At 35.6% G+C, this 22,571-nt stretch overlaps 1 protein-coding gene across 18 annotated transcripts in view; it reads left to right on the top strand.

Annotated features, from left to right (window-relative positions):
• Window positions 1–22,571, top strand: part of RPS6KC1 (ribosomal protein S6 kinase C1) — a 178,565-nt gene that overhangs the window by 53,101 nt on the left and 102,893 nt on the right. For 15 of the 18 annotated variants that reach the window (XM_070591113.1, XM_070591112.1, XM_070591097.1 and 12 more), the window contains one exon: window positions 8,320–8,682. The exons of 1 other annotated variant lie outside the window; for it this stretch is intronic. In XM_070591113.1, the coding sequence (XP_070447214.1) occupies window positions 8,320–8,682 (363 nt within the window). Of the gene's footprint in view, window positions 1–8,319; window positions 8,683–22,571 lie in introns of those variants that run through there. 2 more of the 18 variants (XM_070591111.1, XM_070591110.1) reach the window with 2 other exon arrangements.

Here is a 22,571-nt window from a genome sequence, read left to right as displayed (position 1 = left end):
GGTTGTAGAGGGATTGTGGTGGCAAGTGCTTGTGATTTGGATTTAGACGCAAAATGTGAGGAAGTGATTCACTCCGTAACAACTCCTCTGAGTGTAGTATTTTAAGTGGTGTTTTGAAGGTGGATTCATTTTTCATATGTGTAATTTAGTTTGCCAGTGGAATGAGCCAGAGGCACAAATCTTAATATATAGTCTGCTGTTTCAAGGTCCTTCAGTAAGAGTTAGAATGACATGGCAAGTATATCACCTCTCAGAGAACAGATGTAGAGGCTAAGTGATCATTACTTTTATTAGTACCATAAAAATGCAATCAACAGGTCTTAATTTACCTTGAAACAAAGTTTTCTGAGGAAAACATAAAGAGCTGGATTAGTGGTTTTTTAAAAAATTATCATTTTGTAGTACAGTGGGATAAAGGAAACCCCTTTAAGGTTTCATAAAAAACAGTAATTTGGTGCTTAACTGGTAAATATATTTTGTCTAACATGAAGTTGAAAATTATGAAATTATTCAGTAGATTTTTAGATAAAAAGTTAGCTTTGTTTTATGTTTTTAAAATGAAATGCTGGTTACTTTTTATCTCCTTTGTTCAGAGAAATTATATATTTTCTCAAACATGAAAAAAGATTTAATTGATTGTTAACATCTTATTTCCTTTTGAAACTTCCATCTTTTTTGTTGGATTAAACTTAGCTGTGAAGTTACTGTGACATTTGTGGAAATCTGGCCAAAATGGTACATGAGCGTTGAGCTTCTTGACATTTTTCTCTCATCTGTTGGCCTTCTTGAAGGTTGTAGGTTGCTTTTTACTGCCATGCTGGCCTTGATATGGGAGCCTTTGATGTTGGTGTAGTCTCATCTGGTAACCCGTGTCATTTCCTCTTCCTAATACGTTCTTGGACTTTCTTTGCAGTTTTGGGAGGGACATTTTCCAGGTGTCTGCAGCAAATAAGAGAAAATAATTAAATCAAATGGAGAGAGCAGCTTCTTACATGTAGCATGTCTTGAGTGAATATTCTTGAATGTCTCCAGAGTAGCCAAATTTACCTTTTATTTTTGTGCCTGTAAGTTGTGGATTAAGGTTTCCATAGGTGCTCATTGTTAACACTTGTAGACACAAGAAAGGATCTATTAAACTGTGTTGAACTGACTGTAGTAAATGAGATGTGTATTTTGAGAATAGCATCTATCACTGGTCTAGACAGAAAGGGATCTCTTAAAATCATTTTCAGTCCAAGATTTGTGTATTTTTTTGATGGCAGGGTAATAATTTTTTCCATTACTTAGGTAAGGACAAGATAATGAAAGTGTGTGAAATTGAATAACGTCGATTATACTTAAAACATTAGGGGGGACTAACTGGAAAGGTGTATAGTTATTTAAGCTTGAAAAGAATTCTTCTGTATCAAAATACCATTTTATTTTATTATATTTTCTTTTTCTTATTGGTGTTATTTTCATTTAGTTGATTTAATGTTGACTGGGGCAGGATTATTTTAAAAAGAAATATTCTTCAGTTGATTGATTACTTAATAATCCAAATCTATTTTTAAGGCAAACGTAAAATCTATGCACTACACCGTGTAGTGTAGGATGACAAAATATAGAAAGCCCAATTAAAAGGAATTAAAATTTGAAGTAGAATTTAGTGCAGATGTCCACTAGGTGGCGCCATGAGAACTCTAAATCTTGATGCTGAGATTGTTCTAGTCCCTCCTGTATTATGTTAGAATATGCTTATTTAGTTTGATGTTTCTTTTTCTCTTAAGTGCTTATCTACTTAACTTTTACTTCACTGTCCCTTATTACTTGAATTTTCTTTGGTGGGGGAGCTTAAAATAAATAGGAAAAAAAGAACAGGTCATTATTCTCGAGATAAGTAAGCACAAATGAGAATGTGTCATTGTGTGTGCGTGTGAAACAAATGATACAAATTATGATTATTGACTCTTAAAAACCCTAGGGCTATTGAGGATAATGTTGGATATTAGGAGTTTAGGAGTCAAGTGGGACAATAACAGATGTCGTAGGAATGGGAATGATACAGATAAATCCTTTTATTTTACAGTTAAAAATGGGTTTTCAGAGAAGTTAAGCCATGTGCCTACGGCAGTCAGGGCACTCCAGCTATTTAAGAACAATCGCAGAACTATAGTATGAAATGAAGAGATTTAATTTTACGGAGAGGAAGGCGGTGAGAATACGTATTTGGTGTAGAAAGCTCAGCGTGAGCTACTCGTGTGCTGGTAGCAGGTTTGGTTTGCAGAGAAGATTATGGAGAGAGAGGAGCTGCGTAAAAAGTTCATTGGGTAGAAAGGGCAGCCAGCTCATAGATCTTTGTTGTTCATGATAAGATAACAGTATTAGGGTTGTAATTGTGATTGATGTGTTGTTTTCTGAGCTTATTCTGTTTTTCACCAAATATACAATAGATATTCTGATGCTCTTTTCATAAATTTTCAAGGGTAAAGCAAAGACGTGTCCCAAGGACGTTATCAAAATGTGAAACATCAAAGGAATGGTTCTTTTCGGTAACAATAGCTATTACTAAATGATTACTCCTGAAACGAGTACAAGAATCTTAACTAGCATCAAGTTTTAGATTTAGGTATTCGCTTAAAATCATATTTATAAGGGCTTGTTTCTTAATGGAGATTGATATGTATGTCTTCTACCTCAGGGTGACCTTTGTTCTGCTGGCTAGATATCTTGCTTTGTGTGTGAAGCATGAGTCATTGCTACTAGGAAAAGTAGAAATTCCCTTTTGTTGACTGTGGCAATATTTGAAGCTCAGGGCTCAGTGAAAGCTATCAGCTAATAATAATGAGGCCATGTATTTTATATATAGTCGGCCATGAGAGACCACCTGTTGTTATAAAGGAAACTGATCTCTTTTTGCAGATGGTCTTCAAATACAGATTTCTGATAGTTTATAGTATAAAGATTTCTTTCTGTGGCAACTCAACCTTTTCCCCTGGTGCCTTTCAGAGATGGTGTCCTAGACAGATTTCACTATACTGCCCGACTCTGAGCAGTTCAAAGCACGGAAGGTGAGGGTAGGTAGGTGAACTGGGATGCTAAATAAACCCCTCATGTCTGTAGCTGCCTTTTAACCAGTCACCTGGGGCCCTCTAATAGCCCTGAGACTTGAATCTCTGTGATAGGAACCCGGAGGCAGAATGCTTTCATAGAACCTTTGACTTTCCCCCACCCCTGTATCCCTTCCAAAAAAGGCTTAGGTTTTTGACTTGATGGTGTTGGGGAAGGATGTGTCTTTTACTCTCCTGATGGCCCAGAGGGCCCCTTTAAACATGGATTGACTTCAGGTTGGTTTAACTTTTAGCAGATAGTCGCTTGTATTGTCACTTGTTGCCCTGCCTTATCCACAATGTTCTTCCTACTCACCTTAACTGAGAACCTCCCTGTATCTTACTTGTTAACTTTCTTTCTGGGTTTTAGGGAGCTAGACTCTACTTTATGTGATATTTCTATGTAGCTTTGTATAAAACAGGTTGAATGACAAGATTGTGATTTCAAGGAGTTAAGCAAGCACTGTAATTAGGATATAAGAGGAATAAACTAGGTATTGAGTGTGTATATATGTAATTCATTGTTGTGGGGGTGAAGGGATGTTTTCTTCTTGAGCTGTTTGGGGAATGCCTCATTGAGAAGGAAGGAATTTAGAAATTGCTTAAATATGGAAGAGAAAGATATCAGAGAGTATTAGAAGATGATTAGTTGCAGTGTATGGTCAAGGAGATATGATAGGGTTAGGCTTTTCAGGTATGGTAGGGCGTATCTGAAAAGGAGTATTAAAGGGAGAAGATAGACAAGGAAGAAATGTTAGGGGTTCATCTGCTTTAAACAGATCTGTCTTTATAATCATTTCTATCTTCTCTCTGAAATTAGCAGTTCCTTGGCACTGGCTGCTGGGTGATTCATACAGGTCTATATTTCATAAGTGTTATCTGTGTAACAAATCTTTGTTCTCAAACAAATTCCCAGTTTTAGTCCTCACTGCATCTCCTTTGATATCTTTCATATGCAGAGCCTAAGGGCCTTGCTATACACATACAAGGAATATTACGAGTCACCTGTAATCCCACCATACAGAGAAAATTACTCTTAGGGCTTGGTGTACCTTTCTAGCCTATTTTCTTTGTGTGTGTGTTTTTTGGTTTTTTTTTGAGGTAGATTAGCTCTGAGCTAACATCCAGAGCCTGCGAACTTAACTGTTGCACCCCTGGGCCGGCTCCTTTGTGTTTTTAAGTTAGAATATAGTGTGTGTGTGTGTATGTATGTATATATGTACACACACACACACACACACACTACTTTGCAGTTTGTTTTTGCAAAATAGATCATGAATAGTTTAGCATTAAACATTCTTCTATAACAATTTTTAATAGTTGTATAATATTTTATTATAGAGCTGTACCATGATCTCCTATTGTTAGGAATTTATTTCCAAATTTTCATTAATTTTTGTGATGGGTATTCTTCTATATAGATCTTTTTTCACATCTCTAATTGTTTTTGGTAGAAATTGCTGTATTTCTGGGCCAAAGATATAAGCATTTTCTACATCTGATATGAGCTGCCAAATTGTCCTCCAAAAAGATGAACCCAGAGGAAGTCATTTTGTTTCCCTTTGCTGCTCCCAGTTAGGCTAAAACCAATTTCTCTTCTTAACCTGCTAGTTTTTATTTGTTTGCTTACTTTGAAAGATTCTTCATTTAGAATTAGGTAGAGTTTGAAAAGGAAACAATTTGTATAGAATATTTATGACTTTACTATCTGACTTTCTCCTTAGGTATTTTGATGGTCTCACTTTTCTGATCTAATTTCATTTAATTATGATTTCCTTTGCTAATAAAATAAGGTTGGAAAGGTAAGAGGAAATATGACTATGTCACTAGATTTTTGTGGTCAAAAGTCAAGAAACTGAGTACACATAACTTTACCCTCTTGCCCTTTGGTATTATTGTTCTTGTTGGAAAGGAAAATCAGGCCAAGCATGAAACAGTACAATGTGATAGATGATGTGAGGGTTACAGTGGCAAGACACTGGAGAGCAGACGAAAGATTGATAGCAGCATTTCCTTTCTTTTGTGATTAGCCATATAAACCAGAACATTTTCTTAAACTTTGTCTATTTGTTTATTAATTTCAGTGGACCAGCTTATATAATGACACCATTTAAGGAAATAAGTTGCATTGAAATATATAAAATATTTTAAAGTTATTTAAAAAAATCTCTTATAAAGTCTATGTATTTTTCAGAACAGTGGATAAATAATTTTATAGATTGCTGTAAAAGTTTTTGATTTTGAAGTACTGTCTGTACAGTTGAAATGTCAAGGAATTGAAAAGATTTCCACCAGGTCCCATGAATCTCATCTGAGATTGAGGACTTAATGAAATCTCTTGCTTTTAGGGAACAAAATTGGTTCTTTATGGGCATTCTAAGGATTTGGAAAAAAACCCCTGAAAACAGGATATATTGACAGGGTGCCAAAGTACTGCCTAAAGCTGATTTGAAATTTGAGCTAAGCTGCCAGTAAGCATGTTTTTACCCTAGCTTATTTTATTTGATATGAAGTAAGCAATTTACATCTCTAACAGGGGTTGACAAACTATGGCCCGTGGGCCGAATCTAGCCTGCCACCTGTTTTTACGTGACCTACAAGCTAAGAATGGTTTTTACACTTTTAAATGGTTGACGGAATTCAAAAGATATTATTTTGTGGCATGTGAAAATTATATGGAATTCAGATTTCAACATCCATAAATGAAGTTTATTGGAGCACAGCCATGCTTCTTCATGTGGCTGCTTTCATGCTACAACACCAGAGTTGATTAGTTGTGACAGAGATTATGTGGCCCACAAAGCCTAAAATAATTCATTCTCTGGCCATCAGAAAAAAAGTTTGCTGACCCCCCCATCTAGAGTTGTATAGTCTAATCCACCTTTAATTTTGACTTTGTATATGATTCTGAGGAAGTAATTTTCTTCTTCGTACATTTTCTTTTCTGAGAAACTTGGCAGTCAGTATTCATGGTGATAAAGATCTCCTAGTTCTTCCCAAACCTAATTTTTACAAAACCCTATTGTCAGTCTTATTTACTGATAGATCAGTGCCTCTCAAAGTATGATCTTCAGATCACTGAGTATTCCTGAGGTCTTTTCAAGGGGTCCCCAAGGCAGAAACTATTTTGATAATCTAGGAAATTATTTGCATTTTTCATTGTGTTGACATTTGCACTGATGATGCAAAAGCAACGGGGGGTAAGACTGCTGTGCCTGAGCATGAATCAAGACAGTGACACTGACACCAGACTGTAACAGTAATCATTGCACATACTTACAGTAGTAACTAATTTCACCTAAGAATGTCCTTGATAAAGCAGTAAAAACCATTCATTTTATTAAATCTCAGCCCTTGGGTGCATGTCTTTTTGATATTCTATGTGGGGAAATGGAAATATACATAAAACACTTCTGCATGCTGAACTACCGTGGTTGTCCTGAGGAAAAGCACTTGTACAGTTGCTTGAACCATAAACTAACTGCTTTTTTTCCCGGGACACCATTTTTGCTTGAAAGAATGATTGACAGACAAACTGTCATTATTCAGACTTGGATATTTGGCAGATATTCTTTGAAAGTGAATAAAGTGAGCTGACACTTCAAGGAAAACAACTGACAGTATTTGTTGCCAATGATAAAATTTGAATTTTCAACTCAAGATTAGAAGTTTGCAGAATTTGTACCTGCCACTTTAAGCTTGACAGTTTCCCAATACTTAAAGAATTTTCTGATGATATTGGTGGTGATTTTGGGGGGATATTGTAATAATGAAATTTGTCACCATTTAGAAGATCTGTGTAACTCAGGGAACTGAGATTTTCACAGTGACTAATGTGTGATGCTACAACTCATGGATGGATAAAAGACCCATTCAGTGTGCAAGACAGACCAATGGATCTGAACGTCACAGAAACAGAAATTTCGTTGACAGGAATTTATATTCTACATAGCAACTAAGCTTTGAGAAACTACCACTTGTCGGGTTTTTGTGTAGTATCAAAAAACAATATCCACAATTATTTGAAAAGCTTACTAAAATATTCACTCCATTTTAAATTACACATCCATGTGGCATTTTCTTCAAATCTTTCAACCAGAACAACGTAAGACAACAGATTGAGGGCAGAATCAGATATGAGAATCTGGCCATCTTTGGTTAACAAGATTTGCAAAAATATAAAACAGTGCCACTTCTCTTACTAAATAATTTTTTGTTTTGGAAAATATAGTTATTTTTTATAAAAATTATGTTAACGTGTAATGGGCTTTACTGTTTAATTAAAAAAATTTTCAGTCCTTTTTCTAAATATCAATATTGGTAAATATTTGCAGATATCGTTCACATAAACAAAAGCTCTTTGAGGTCCTCATTTTTAAGAATGTAAAGGGAAGTCCTAAGACCAGAAAGCGTAATAACTGTTGTGTTAGGTCATGCTCATTTGCTACGAAGTCAGTGAAATGGCAGAGGTAGTTTTCATTGCTGAATATTTCAATAGCACCTCTTACTCATTTTCTGTCAGAAAACTAAGATGTGAGTACAGACCAAAGCTCTCTAAAAGCTTGTGGAAGACACTGAAACAAAAATTTCTAAAAGTTCAGTCCTTTAAAAAAAAACCACTAAATGACATACATTTTCCAGATATGGATGGTTACCTAAAAGCACACCTCTGAGGATACATTGTTTAATAGTTAAATAATTATTATATAATTGCTGTAATAGTTAGAATTTAATGATAGTCTATTAGGCTTTATATGCCTTAAGTCTATTCCTCGTTTAAAGCCTTGCATAATAAGTAATATTATTAAGTAACTTGCTCATGGTCACATGGTAAGTTTTAAGAGCTGGGATTCAAGGTCTTCTTTTTGTATTACTTTTTTGCCCCCTTTTCGTAATGTTGTTCACAGTAGCTGTGTGTACAAGCATCTTTCTGTAAACAGCTTTGTGTAAACAGTTTACAAGATCTTGTTGCTCTTTTTGACAACAAGCCTAGATAAAGACTTGTCTTCAGTTTTAGTTTGATAATTAAGACAGAGAGTCTTCCAGAGCAATGGAGAGAGAGTGCAGAAATGAACGAACTAAGCTGAAACAAATTGCTAGACACCGTCAGTAAATTACAGCCTTCCTAGTTGATTTGGATAGTATGAAAAATTGAATAGTCAGCATGATTTATATTCTTTTGGCTGATTCTCAATTTAATATCAGTTTTCTCTTTTGATAATGTTTCCAGGCTTCTCCAGCGACAGCGATCTGGTATCTCTTACTGTTGATGTGGATTCTCTTGCTGAGTTAGATGATGGAATGGCTTCCAATCAAAATTCTCCCATTAGAACTTTTGGTCTCAACCAGTCTTCAGATTCTTCAGCGCTAGGAGCTGTTGCTTCTGACAGCGAACAGAACAAAGCCGAAGAAGAACGGGAAAGTCGTAGCCTCTTTCCCGGCAGTTTAAAATCCAAGCTTGGCAAGAGAGATTATTTGGAGAAAGCAGGAGAATTAATAAAGCTGGCTTTAAAAAAGGAAGAAGAAGACGACTATGAAGCTGCCTCTGATTTTTATAGGAAGGGAGTTGATTTACTCCTAGAAGGTGTTCAAGGTACAATTTTATCTGTATTAATATGTTTTGGCATGTTCTCATGTTGGTATCTGGAAATAAAAGCATACATGTATAGCTGTATCTTGTGTATAATCCTGTGTAAAAACAAGGCTGGAAATGAGAAATTACTGAAGATTAAATGACCTAAATATGGACAGTACTTTTAGTTACATGAGATGGAAGACAGTGTCAGAGATACTTATTTCTCTACTTTGATTAATTAATGAACAAAAATAGGATTAAAAAAAAAATCAAGCCTCTAAGTCTCTTGTGTGAATAATAGTCTGTTTTTTCTGACATGGCCAGTGTTCACCAGCCTTCACCTCTCTCAGGAGATTCACAGAGATTCTTTAGTGCATTTACTCTTGATGGCCTACAGAGACGAGATGAAATGGGTTTTTAAAGTGAGCATGTAAAGCATTCTTGGATTTGCCTACCAGTCTGTTCTTTGTTAGTTGCAGTAAATTCTCAGCTGATTATTGGGGATGATATGGGACATGTAGAGCTGAATGTCTGTAAGTAGAATTTACCTTTTTTTGGGCGGGGTGGAGATTAGCCCTAAACTAACATCCACCGCCAATCCTCCTCATTTTGCTAAGGAAGATTGGCCCTGAGCTAACATCTGTGCCTATCTTCCTCTATTTTATATGTGGGACACCTGCCACAGCATAGCTTAATAAGCAGTGTGTAGGTCCATGCCTGGAATCCGAACCAGTGCACCTCAGGCTGCTGAAGCAGACAGAGCATGCGAACTTAACTGCTACGCCATTGGGCTGACCGCTTACCTTTTTTTTTTTCACAGCGTCAGTTTTTCTTTCAGTCATTTACCTTTTCCTTATAGAAGCAGAGTGAAGCATACTGCAGTTAGTTACATAATTTTTGGGACACAATAATCAAATATTGACAGGACCTTCTTCCAGTGGTTTTCTTTCCAGAAAATCGTAATTTTCATTGTTATTCTGTAGTCTTTGACTTGTTAGTACCATTCAGATTACCAGTGTCCTGTATTACTAATGCTTTTCTACGACGGTACTTCCGCCCTCGTTGTGCTGTAGTCCAGAAGCCTTCCTCGAGTGTGAACTTTCAGTCTTCGTATGTGGGGTCAAGATGAATACTTGGCGTACGGAGTGGAAGAGGGAGTGTGTGCAGTGGCATCCTAACTGCTTCTGAACCAGGATTTTGACTCATTCTCCTGTTGTTAGCCTCCACTCTCACTTCCACACGCAGCTGCCCAGTGCCACGAGTTCTGAAGTTTTGGAGAGATTTAGAGTGCTGTGTTAGCTAGGCAGCTTTCTTCAGTTTCCCAACTCAATAACCACTCATACTTTCTAGCTTCTAAAATTTTGTTTTTGCTATTTTCTCTCTCAATCTCTTTGTCCTTGTGGAATTTTGCCTTAAAAATAATTCTTTTATTGTCATGTTAATGGAGTTTCAGGAGGGAGCATTTCTTGTGGTTTCACTGAAGAGCATTTTGATAAAAATTTCTGTTTTTCAAATAGTTTCGTAGTCTATTGGGGTTTTCTGTTTGCTAGTGGAGCAGCCTGGTCTTAAAGAACTATTCGTTTTTCTTCTTTGTCTTAATTCTCATTTTGGGTTGGGGGTTTAAAGTGGAAATGAGTTGCAATCAGCTCTGATATTTTCCCTTTTCTTTTTGGATAACTTGTGCTAAAACATCAGTAATGTTTAATTAATATAGATAAAACACATCAGTGTGATATTTTTCTGTGTAAAAGTTATTTGCATTTAACCTTAGAGCACTTCATAATGTTACCACTTGATGGCACCAGAAAAATAAAAATCTTTGCTTCAAAATGAGAATTAAGGATGCATATCAGCAAATAACAAAAAATATATCACTTAATTAGTTACATTGTGATTATGGTAGTGAATTATTTCTCCACTAGAAATTGATACCAAACCTACTTAGACCTCTATCTTAAGGAATGTTACCATTTAAACATGTTTTTCCTTTTTGTTGTGTGCTTGTCTTTCTGAAACCACGATATCCATTCCTACCCTGGATTGTTTTTTTTTTTTCTTTTTGATGAAGAAGATTGGGTCTGCGCTAACATCTCTTGCCAATCTTCCTTTGTTTTGCTTGAGGAAGATTGTCCCTAAGCTAACATCTGTGCCAGTCTTCCTCTGTTTCGTATGTGGGATGCTTCTACAGCATGGCTTGATGCGCAGTGTGTAGGTCCACACCTGGGATCCGAACCCATGAACCCTGGGTAACCAAAGTGGAGCACATGAACTTAACCACTATGCCACCAGGCTGGCCCCCCGGATTGGTTTTTATTGTTAATGTGCCATCAAATCAAAAAAGTTATTAGCCTTTTATTGTTTATTCGTAACGTGACCAATTTTTATTTATACAAACCGTGGGAATCATAATCACAGAATTCTAATTTTTAACCAATATGTAAAATAACCTCTGTTTCAGTCCTCATGGTTATACGTTTAACTATGTGTCAAATGTAATGTCAGAGCAGTACTTCTGGTCTGTGGATTCTGTTTACAAGTATACCAGTCAACACCTAACAGACACACGGACATTATTCTTTTTAAAAAAATTTTTCCCCCAGTTTTATTGGGATATGATTGACATATAGCGTTATATTAAAGGTATATATCATGATTTGATATATGTATATATTGTGAAATAATTACCACAGTAAGTTTAGTTAGCATGCATCACCTCACATAGTTAGAAATCTTTTTCCTTGTAATGAGAACTTTTGAGGTCTACTCTCTTAGCAACTTTCAAATATACGATACAGTATTGTTAACTGTAGTCACATGTTGTACATTACATCCCCAGAACATATTAATCTTATAAATGGAAGTTCGTATCTTTTGACCGTCCTCACCCATTTCACCTATCCCCCCCCCCTTGCATCTGGCAACCACCGATCTGTTCTCTGTTTCTATGAGTTTGGTTCTTTTTAGATTTCACATATAAGTGAGAATGTACAGTATCTGTCTTTCTCTGTCTGAGTTATTTCCCTTAGCATAACGCCCTCAAGGTCCATCCATGGTGTCTCAAATGGCAGGATTTTCTTCATTTTTATGGTTGAATAATATCCCGTTAAATGTACGGTTGTGTCACTTAACAGTGGGGATATTTTCTGAGAAATGTATCCTTGGGCAATTTCGTCATTGTGCGAACATCATAGAGTGTACTTACACAAACCTAGATGGTCTAGCCTGCTACACACCTAGGCTGTATGGTACTAATCTTAGGGGACTGCTGTCATATGTGGTCCATTGTTGACCTAATGTCGTTATGCGGTATGTGACTGCATATACCACATTTTCCTTATCCATTCATCCATTGATGGACCCTTAGGTTGTTTTCGTGTCTTGGCTATTGTAAATAATGCTGTGATGAACATGGGAGTGCTGATATCTCTTCAAGATAGTGATTTTGTTTCCTTCAGATATATACCTAGAAGTGGAATTGTTAGATCATATGATAATTCTATTTTTAGTTTTTTGAGGAGCCTTCTTAGTGTTTTCCATAGTGGCTCTACCAGTTTACATTCCCACCAACAGTACACAAGAGTTCCCTTTTGTCCACATCCTCGCCAACATTTCTTACCTCTTTTTGGTGAAAGCCAATTTAATAGGTGTGAGGTGGTATCGCATTGTGGTTTTGATTTGGATTTCCCTGATAATGAGTGATATTAAGTACCTTTTCATGTACCTGAAATTTGACATTTGTATGTCGTCTTTGGGAGAATGTCTATTCAGTTTCTCTGCCCATTTTTTAATCAGATTGTTTTTTTTGATATTGAATTGTGTGAGTTCTTTGTATTTTAACCCCTTATCAGATATATGATTTGCAAATATCTCCTTTCATTTGGTAGGTTGCCTTTTCATTTTGTTGATGGTTTCCTTTTCTATGCAGAACTTTTTAGTTTGATATAGTCTCACTTATTTATTTTTGTTTTTGTTGCCTTTGCTTTTGGGGTCAAACCCAGAAAAATCATTGCCAAGAGCCATGTCAAGAGCTTACTCTCCTGTGTTTTCTCCTAGGAATTTATGGTTTCAGGTCATACATTCAAGTCTTTAATCCATTTTGAGTTGCTTTTGTGTGTGGTGTAAGATATGGGTCCAGTGTCATTCTTTTTCATGTGGCTGTCCATTTTTCCCAGCACAACTTACTGAAGAGACTATCCTTTCCATAGTGTATATTTTTGGCTTCTTAGTCATGAATTGATTGACCATATATGGGTGGGTTTATTTCTGGGCTCTCTATTTTGTTCCTTTGGTCTATGTGTCTTTTTTATGCCAATACCATACTGTTTTGATTACTATACAATACTATACTATAGCTTTATAATATAGTTTGAAATCAGGAAATTTCATGCCTCCAGCTTTGTTCTTTTTTCTCAAGATTGCTTTGGCTTTTCAGGGTCTTTTGTGGTTCCATACAAATTTTAGGATTGTTTCTTCTACTTCTGTGAAAAATACCGTTAGAATTTTGATGTAGATTGCATTGAATCTGTAGATCGCTTTGGGAAGTATGGACATGTAACAATATTACGTCTTCCAGTTCATGAGCATGGAATATATTTTCATTTATTTTTGTCTTCACTGAGTTCTAATTTTCAGTGTACAGATCTTTCACCTCCTTGGTTAAATTTTTCCTTAGTATTTTGTTCTTTTTGATGCAAACGTAAATGGGATTGTTTTCTTAATTTCTCTTTCTGATAGTTCATTATTAGTATATAGAAACACAGCTGATTTTTGTATATTGATTTTGTATCCTGCAGCTTTACTGAATTTGTTTATTAGTTCTAACAGTTTTTGGGTGGAGTCTTTAGGGTTTTCTATGTGTAGTATCAGGTCATCTGCAAATGGAGACAGTTTTACTTCTTCTTTTCTGATTTAGATGCCTTTTATTTCTTTTTCTTGCCTAATTGCTCTGGCTAGGACTTCCAGTACTATGTTGAATAAAGTGACAAAAGTGGGCATCCTTGTTTTGTTCCTGATTTTAGAGGAAAACCTTTCAGCTTATCACTGTTGAATGTGATGTTGAGTATGATGGACATTATTCTTTAATTTGTGAGAAAATTGGAGGCTCTAGCTTACAAGCTGACTTGATGTTTATGAGCAGAAGAGATGTTTCCTTGGGGATAGTTTGTTCTAGTGTGGCAAAACTGTTATTGAAACATCACTATAACCAGTAATACCTATGAATCATTTTAATTTAACTCTTGCTGTAAGAATTGTGACCTGTGACCTTTGTTTGGACTGGCATGCTCCATGATAAAATAATATTTCTGGGTATCTAATAATCCAGAGAAAATAATTGTTCAGAGCTATATAGGAGTGCTTTATACAGGGATTCTTATGAGTTGGCAAATTTTGTTATCCTGAATACTATAGTCATCTTAAGTAAGTTCACCCTAGAGGAGTTTATCTGGGTTGTTTGTACATCTAATAAAGATGGCTTGATGTTTTTCTTACCTAACTGGTGTTTGCACAGCTGAGACTAGATGGCAAACACAATAGCAGCAGTTCTGCTTGCTCGTCTAGCAGAGAAGAAGCGTACCCTGATAGTAGTAACTTTGAATTCTCTTTTTGAACCCAACGCTTTACTTATTCCCTCAGTCTAGAAATGGCTCTTGAAATTAGGGTACTTTCTACTCTTCTAAGTCCTCAGGTCTTTGTGGATTTAAGATAAAAAATGCAAAAGTCAAGATTGAAGGAATCAACTTGAATCTTTGAAGAGAGTATTTCAGTACATATCCTTTCATTTCTGTCTTGTTTATGTAGTTCTGCAAGTGGCTCATATGATTAATCTGTATTCTCAGTGTGGGCTTATTGAAATAAATAGTTGTGATAATGTAGAGTGGCAAATACATGACATAAAGGTATGAATGAAATGTTTAAAAAACATCAATAATATATTATCTATTACATACTTGTCACTGTACCAGAGATTTTTCTTAATGTTATTTTTAGTCCTCAGAACGAGCTTATATGCTGAACTATGGCTGGTCATAATGGACTTTGTCTAAGGACACCAAAATTCAGAGGGTGCAAACATTTAATGTAATGATTCTAAAAGCTTGGCACCTAGTTAGCAAGAGTAATTATTTAAAACAGGAAGCTACCAGATGGCGAGCATTGTTAGTAACACCCATCTGTGGGCTACATTTTGAATTACAGAATTGATTTGAGAGCTGGTTTTGTTTAGTTTGTTCCAGGTGCCAACATTTCTGGTGTATTGTGTTTGTAAGGTAGATACTGTAATCCCCATTTTACAGGTGGAGAAAACTAAAACTTACATAAAGTAAGCAATTTGCTTAATGACACAAACCGGTAAAGGTTTCAGCCAGGATTCAAATCTAGGTCTTTCTGAGTTCAAATCTTGTCTTCTTTCCACTATACCGTGCTACTTCTCACAGATTTCTCCCCTAATTAGATTAGCTATTTGAAGTGGAGAAACAACAAGTCTTCTCCAGTATCGAACTTTTTAAACTTTCTTATTTTGAGTATTCATTCTTTTCCTTCTGCCCATTTGTTTGTTTGCTTATTCAACCATATATCCATCCAGTTGACCATTCAAACAACTTTTATTACTTCTATGTACCACGTGCAGTGATAGTGATTACAAAACTTTTTGAAATAAAAATATAGAATAAAATTGAGTGATGAGCCTTCAGAATGAGATCTCATCTCTTCTCTTTGTTTCTATTTAAATCTCCTGCGTAGACTATGAATCTTACAATGAAAAGAGCTCCTGGATGTTGTTGACATCTAGTTTTTCTTTGATAATCTTGTTGATGTTTTTGACCAGTGAGACTATTTCTGATGTTACTATTCAGCTAAGGTAAGAGATGCAAACAATCTTCTACAATTTTCAGTCCGGTAAATGGTATAATAAGCAATACCAAGCCATTTTTTTTTAATAGTTTACCCCATCCCTGCGTACATGTGCTGGGCTCTCAGGCATATCCAGACGTATTTAAAAAACTATGACCCAGTGTGCTGAGGTACTGTATCATTCTGGGTCTCTTACTGGGTCTTGACTATTCTTCCTCTTCCCACAATGAGGAAGAGAATTCCTGGAGAAACCACAAACCCATATATACTTCTAGATTGTCTTTGAGTCATTTAGACTAGCTCAGAATTGTGGGTTGGTTCTAGAACATGTCCAGGCGCTATGAATGTGGTTAGTCTCTGTGCACGCATAAGGATATATAGTCAACTGCTGTAAAAAGCAATTTTGGCCATTGATTTATTCCTTTGAGTGAGAGTTACTTAAATATTAGGAAACTCAAAGGATAAACTTGTCTGCTTTAGAATGGATGGATATATGAGAAAGGTAGTAAGTCTGTTTGATAAAGGGAAGCAAGTCAAATGATTTCTTATTGCTGAATTTCAGAAATGAAAATGTGTAAGTTTACAAATAAAATTTTTGACTTATTTATGGTGTTTGTTAACTCTGAAGATACTACAAAAATATTGTCTAGCCTACTTTATCTAAAAGGGATTGCCTAGTTCAGTACAAAGTATGGTGTAGTATAAGGCTGATAAGACCAAAAGCTGTATTTTTAATATGCAATGGTGGTATGATATTCTTGTGTTTCAATGCGCTGACTCCCAGCTTTTTTGATTTAGGATCCCTTTTGAGAACTTTGTTCTTCTTTCTCAATAGTGTTTTGTCTATTTGGGTCCCCTTACAACTCTATATAAATTTGAAAATCACCTTTTCTTTCTTTTTTTTTTTTATTGTGGTATAATTGACATTTTGTTTTTAATTAATTTTTCAAATCAGCTTTTTAATTTTTGCAAAAAGGCTGTTGGAATTTTGATAGTGATTGCATTGTCTGTAAGTAAATTTGGGGAGTACTGCCATCATAACGATATTAAGTCTTCTAATCCATGAACACAGGATATCTTTCCATTTATTTAGATCTTCTTTAATTTCTGTCAGCAGTGTTTTGTAGTTTTCAGTGTATGAGTCTTTCACCTCCTTGGTTAAATCTATTCCTAGGTATTTATTCTTTTAATGCTATTGTAAATGTAATTCTTTCAAAAATTTTCTTTTTGGATTGCTCATTCCTGGTAGATAGAAACAGAAGTGATTTTTTTTTTTTTTAAAGATTTTATTTTTTCCTTTTTCTCCCCAAAGCCCCCCGGTACATAGTTGTGTATTCTTCGTTGTGGGTTCTTCTAGTTGTGGCATGTGGCACGCTGCCTCAGCGTGGTCTGACGAGCAGTGCCACGTCCGCGCCCAGGATTCGAACTAACGAAACACTGGGCCGCCTGCAGCGGAGCGCGCGAACTTAACCACTCGGCCACGGGGCCAGCCCCGAAACAGAAGTGATTTTTGTATGTTTATTTTATATCTGGCAACTTGCTAAACTTGTTTATTAGCTCTAGTAGCTTTTTTTGGTGGATTCTTTGGGATTTCTATATATAGGATTATGTTATCTGTGAATGAATATAGTTTTACTTGTTCCTTTTCAATATGGATACCTTTTTATTTCTTTTTCTTGCCTAGTGCTCTGGCTAGAAGTTCCAGTACAATGTTTAATAGCATTGGGAAAGTGGTCATTCTTATCTTATTCTGAATCCTAGAGGGAAAGGTTTTAGTCTTTGACAATTGAGTACGATGTTACTTATTGGTTTTTCATAGATGCCTTTTATCACGTTGAAGAAGTTTCCTTCTATTCCTAGTTTTCTGGATGGTTTTATCATGGAAGAGTGTTGGATTCTCTCAAATGCTTTTTCTGCATCAATTGAGGTGATCATTTTTTCCCCCCTTCATTCTGTTAATGTGGTGTATTATGTTGCTTTTCTTATGTTAAACCACCCTTGCATTCCTGGGATAAATCCCATTTGCCACAGAGATTTTTATCTTAGGTTTAAACCCTGATGAAGCACATGAACTGAACAGCCTAACTATAAGATGTGAGAGGAGTGGATCAAAATGAGGAAGGGTAATTAGGCAGACACAAACAGAACAAATTGGAATGTCATTCTCTGCTGACCCTTTCTGACCCCACAGTGACACTTAATATGCTTTCTCCCCCTTCCTGTTAGAAAAATGGTTGTTCATATGTTTTCTCTTATATGTTTCTTAGACTGTAATTCTCTAGAGAACTCCATGATATCTATTCTTTTTACTTGTGATTAAGTTGTAATTAAATATATAGAAAAGCACATATCATAAGTACGTAGCTTGATGTATTTTAACACACGGAGCACGCCCATCTAACTGGCACCTGGATCAAGAAGCAGAACGTGACCCATACGCTAGAAACTTCCTTAAGTTCCTTTCCAATTACTACCTCTCCAAAGGTACTGCCCTGTCTCTACCAGTGCTGATTGCATGAGGTTTGCCTTTTTCTGTCCTTAGTCCTTACGAGGGCAGAGTTTTAGTTTCTGTCCTTTTCTGTCCATTCACCCCTCCTCTGTGCAATATTTTATGCATGGTGATGAGGCGAGGGGTTGGTGTCTTGCTTCTCTTTTTCTGTAGGATCCTTACCTTTCTCCTCTCATTTCCATCTCTCCCTTCACCCCTTCATTGTCATGTCTTCAAGATGTGGCATCCTTTTTTATATATCTGATTCTTCCCAAGAAGAAAAGCTTTACCAAAGCTCTCACTTTTAGTTCCACTCACTTGTTTATAGCCTGTGCTTTGAACTACGAAGTCCCAACCTGTGTTTAGTATTTTGGCATTTAATTGGACTGTCTCTCTCTGGGGGTATTTTTTTTTTTTTTTTGATTCTGTGCTTTGGTGTAAATCCTATGTACCCCTCTAGACATCTCTTAAGCTTTTCCTCCCACAGTTTCCACATTCACAGGCCTGCAGTAGTGAGGCCCTGGGAGCTCTGTTGTGATGTGGTTTATTTCCCTATTTATAGATAATCCAAAGATCATAGTATTCTTCATTTCTTAGTAATGCTGAAGATAATGGATCATATGTGGTTTTATTTGCTCTTTTGATTTTTTGTTTGTTTTTTGAGAGGTTATGTGGACAGGTTTGAAATTCGGTGACTGCCCTTTTCCTCCTGACCTGAGATTCCACACTGATTGTTTTTTTGAATGTTCAACAACCTTTGCATTTCTGAATTAAACTTACTTGGTTGTGATCTATATCTTTTGTGATCTATATATCACTGAACTTGGTTGCTATTACTGAAGATTTATGTGTGTATTTTTATTTTTCATGTTTATCTATATCTATATACACACATACAAATATATATATATTTACTGAATTTAAAAATAAATTATAGATATCATGGCTTTGACCCATAACTAGTATATGTCTCCAGAAAATAAGATCATTTTTCTACATATCTGCAATGCAAGTATCATACTTAAATTTAAGAACAGTTCCAGGAGAAGGGTTTTAATACTACATTCTCTTTCTTTAAAAGATATCCAACTGTGGAAATTGTATATATTTCTTTTAGCAACTTGGGTAAATTGTATTTTTCAAAGAATTTGCCTATTTCATACAAACAGACAAATTTATCTATCTCTGCTCCTTTGCTTTATTTTAGTTTTTAAATTGAAATGTAATTGTCATATAACATTATATTAGTTTCAGGTGTACAGCCTAATGATTTGATATATGTATATATTGTGAAATGATCACCATACTAAGTCGTGTTAACATCCGTCACCACATAGTTACAAATTTTTTTAATTGAGTTCATAATAGTTTGCAACATCAAAATGAAATTTGTCATACATTATTATTTGTCACCATATAAATGTGCCCTTTCACCCCATGTGTCCACCTCCCAACCCTCTTCCCCTCTGGTAACCACTAATCTCTTCTCTTTGTCCGTGTGTTAATTTATCTTCTACATATGAGTGAAATCATACGGTGTTGTCTTTCTCTATATGGCTTATTTTGCTTAACATAATACCCTCAGGGTCCATCCATGTTGTTGTGAATGGAACGATTTTGTCTTTTTATGGCTGAGTAGTATTCCATTGTATATGTATACCACGTCTTCTTTATCCAGTCATCAGTTGATGGGCGCTTGGGTTGCTTCCACTTCTTGGCTATAGTGAATAATGCTGCAGTGAGCATAAAGGTACATAAGTCTCTTTGAATTGTTTATTTCAAGTTCTTTGGATAAATACCAAGTAGTGGGATAGCTGGGTCATATGGTATTTCTATTTTTAATTTTTTGAGAACTCTCCATACTGTTTTCCATAGTGGCTGCACCAGTTTGCATTCCTACCAGCAGTGTATGAGGGTTCCTTTATCTCCACATCCTCTCCAACAATTGTTATTTTTGTCTTGGTGATTATAGCCATTTTCACGAGTGTAAGATGATATTTTAGTGTAGTTTTGATGTACTTCCCTGATGATTAGTGATGTTGAACATCTTTTCACATGCTTATTGGCCATCTGTGTGTCTTCTTTGGAGAAATGTTCATATCCTCTCCCCATTTTTTGATTAGGTTCTTTGTTTTTTTGTTGTTGAGTTGTATGAGTTCTTTATATATTTTGGAGATTAACCGCTTGTTGGGTATATGATTTGCAATTATTTTCTGCCAGTTGGTGGACTGTCTTTTCGTGGTTTCTTTTGCCTTGCAGAAGCTCTTTAGTCTGATGAAGTCCCACTTGTTTATTTTGTCGTTTGTTTCCCTTGTCTGAGTAGACATAGTATTTGAAAAGATCCTTCTAAGACTGATGTCAGAGAGTGTACTGCCTATATTTTATTCTAGGAGTTTTATGGTTTCAGTTCTTGCCTTCAAGTCTTTAATCCATTGTGAGTTAATTTTTGTGTATGGCGAAAGATAATGGTCTACTTTCATCTTTTGCATGTGGCTTTCCAGTTTTCCCAACACCATTTATTAAGGAGACTTTCCTTTCTCCATTGTATGGTCTTAGCTCCTTTGTTGAAGATTAGCTGTCCGTAGATGTGTGATTTTATTTCTGGGCTTTCAATTCTGTTGCATTGATCTGTGTATCTGTTTTTGTACCAGTACCATGCTGTTTTGATTACTACAGCTTTGTAGTGTATTTTGAAGTCAGGGATTTTGATGCCTCTAGTTTTGTGCTTTTTTTCTCAGGATTGCTTTAGCTATTTGGGGTCTTTTATTGCCCCATATGAATTTTAGGATTCTTTGTTGTATTTCTGTGAAGAATGTCATTGGGATTCTGATTGGGATTGCATTGAATTGGTAGTATTTAGAATCTCTAAATAATACCATCTTTAGGTAGTATGGACATTTTAACTATTTTCAGCCAATCCATGAGCATGGAATATCTTTCCATTTCTTTATGTCATCATTGATTTCTTTCAGTAATGTCTTATAGTTTTCATTGTATAGGTCTTTTCACCTCCTTGGCTAAATTTATTCCTAGGTATTTTATTCTTTTTGTAGTAAGTAAGTGGGTTTGTATTATTGAGTTTTCTTTCTGTTAGTTTGTTATTAGAGTATAGAAATGCAACTGATTTTTGTAAGTTGATTTTGTAGTCTGCAACTTTGCTGTAGTAGTTGGTTATTTCTAATAGTTTTCTGATGGATTCTTTAGGGTTTTCTATGTATAAAATCATGTCATCTGCAAACAGTGAGAGTTTCACTTCTTCCTTGCCAATTTGGATACCTTTTATTTCTTTTTCTTGCCTAATTGCTCTGGCCAAAACCTCCAGTACTTTGTTGAATAAGAGTGGTGAGCTGGGCACCCTTGTCTCGTTCCTGTTCTAAGAGGGATGGCTTTCAGTTTTTCACCATTGAGTATGATGTTGGCTGTGGGTTTGACATATATGGCCTTTATTATGTTTGAGGTACTTTACTTCTATACCCATTTTATTGAGAGTTTTCATCATAAATACATCAAATGCTTGCTCAGTGTATATTGAGATGATCATGTGGTTTTTATTCCTCATTTTGTTAATGTGGTGTATCACATTGATTGATTTGTGGATGTTGAACCATCCCTGTGTCTCTGGTATTAATCTTACTTGATCATGGTGTATGATCTTTTTAATGTATTGCTGTATTTGGTTTGCCAATATTCTGTTGAGGATTTTTGCATCTATGTTCATCAGTGATATTGGCCTGTAATTTTCTGTCTTTATGTTATCCTTATCTGTCTCTGGGATCAGGGTGATATTGGCCTCATAGAATGTGTTAGGAAGTGTTCTGTCATCTTCAATATTTTGGAACAGTTTGAGAAGGATAGGTATTAAATCTTTGAATGTTTATTAGAATTTTCCAGAGAAGCCATCTAGTCCTGGACTTTTATTTTTGGGGAAGTTTTTGATTACTGCTTCAATCTCTTTACTTTTGATTGGCCTATTCAGATTCTCTATTTCTTCTTGGTTCAGTTTTGGGAGGTTAAAGGACTCTAAGAATTTATCCATTTCTTCCTGGTTGTCCAATTTATTGGCATATGGTTTTTTATAGTATTCTCTTATAATCCTTTGAATTTCTGTGGTATCCGTTGTAATTTCTCCTGTTTCATTTCATTTTATTTATTTGAGCATTCTCTCTTTTTTTCTTTGTGAGTCTGGCTAAGGGTTTGCCAATTTTGCTTATCTTCTCAAAGAACCAGCTCTTTGTTTCATTGATTCTTTCTAATTTTTTTTGCTTCAAAATTTTTTATTTCTGCTCTAATTTTTATTGTTCTAATTTTTATGTTCCTCCCTGTGCTGACTTTGTGCTTTGTTTTGTCTTCTTTTTCTAATTCTGTTAGGTTTGTTTAAGATTGCTTATTTGGAATTTTTCTTCTTTGTTAAGGTGGGCCTGTATTGCTATGAATTTCCCTCTTAGGACCACTTTTGCTGCATCCCATATGAGCTGGTATGGTGTATTTTCATTTTCATTTGTCTCCAGACATTTTTTGGTTTCTCCTTTAATTTCTTCAAGGATCCATTGGTTGTTCAGTAGCATGT

Source organism: Equus przewalskii, chromosome 23 (genome assembly GCF_037783145.1).
Source record: "Equus przewalskii isolate Varuska chromosome 23, EquPr2, whole genome shotgun sequence".
Classification (NCBI taxonomy): Eukaryota; Metazoa; Chordata; class Mammalia; order Perissodactyla; family Equidae; genus Equus; species Equus przewalskii.
The sequence above is the reverse complement of the archived record's forward strand: the minus strand, read 5'-3'. Positions and strand labels throughout refer to the sequence as shown.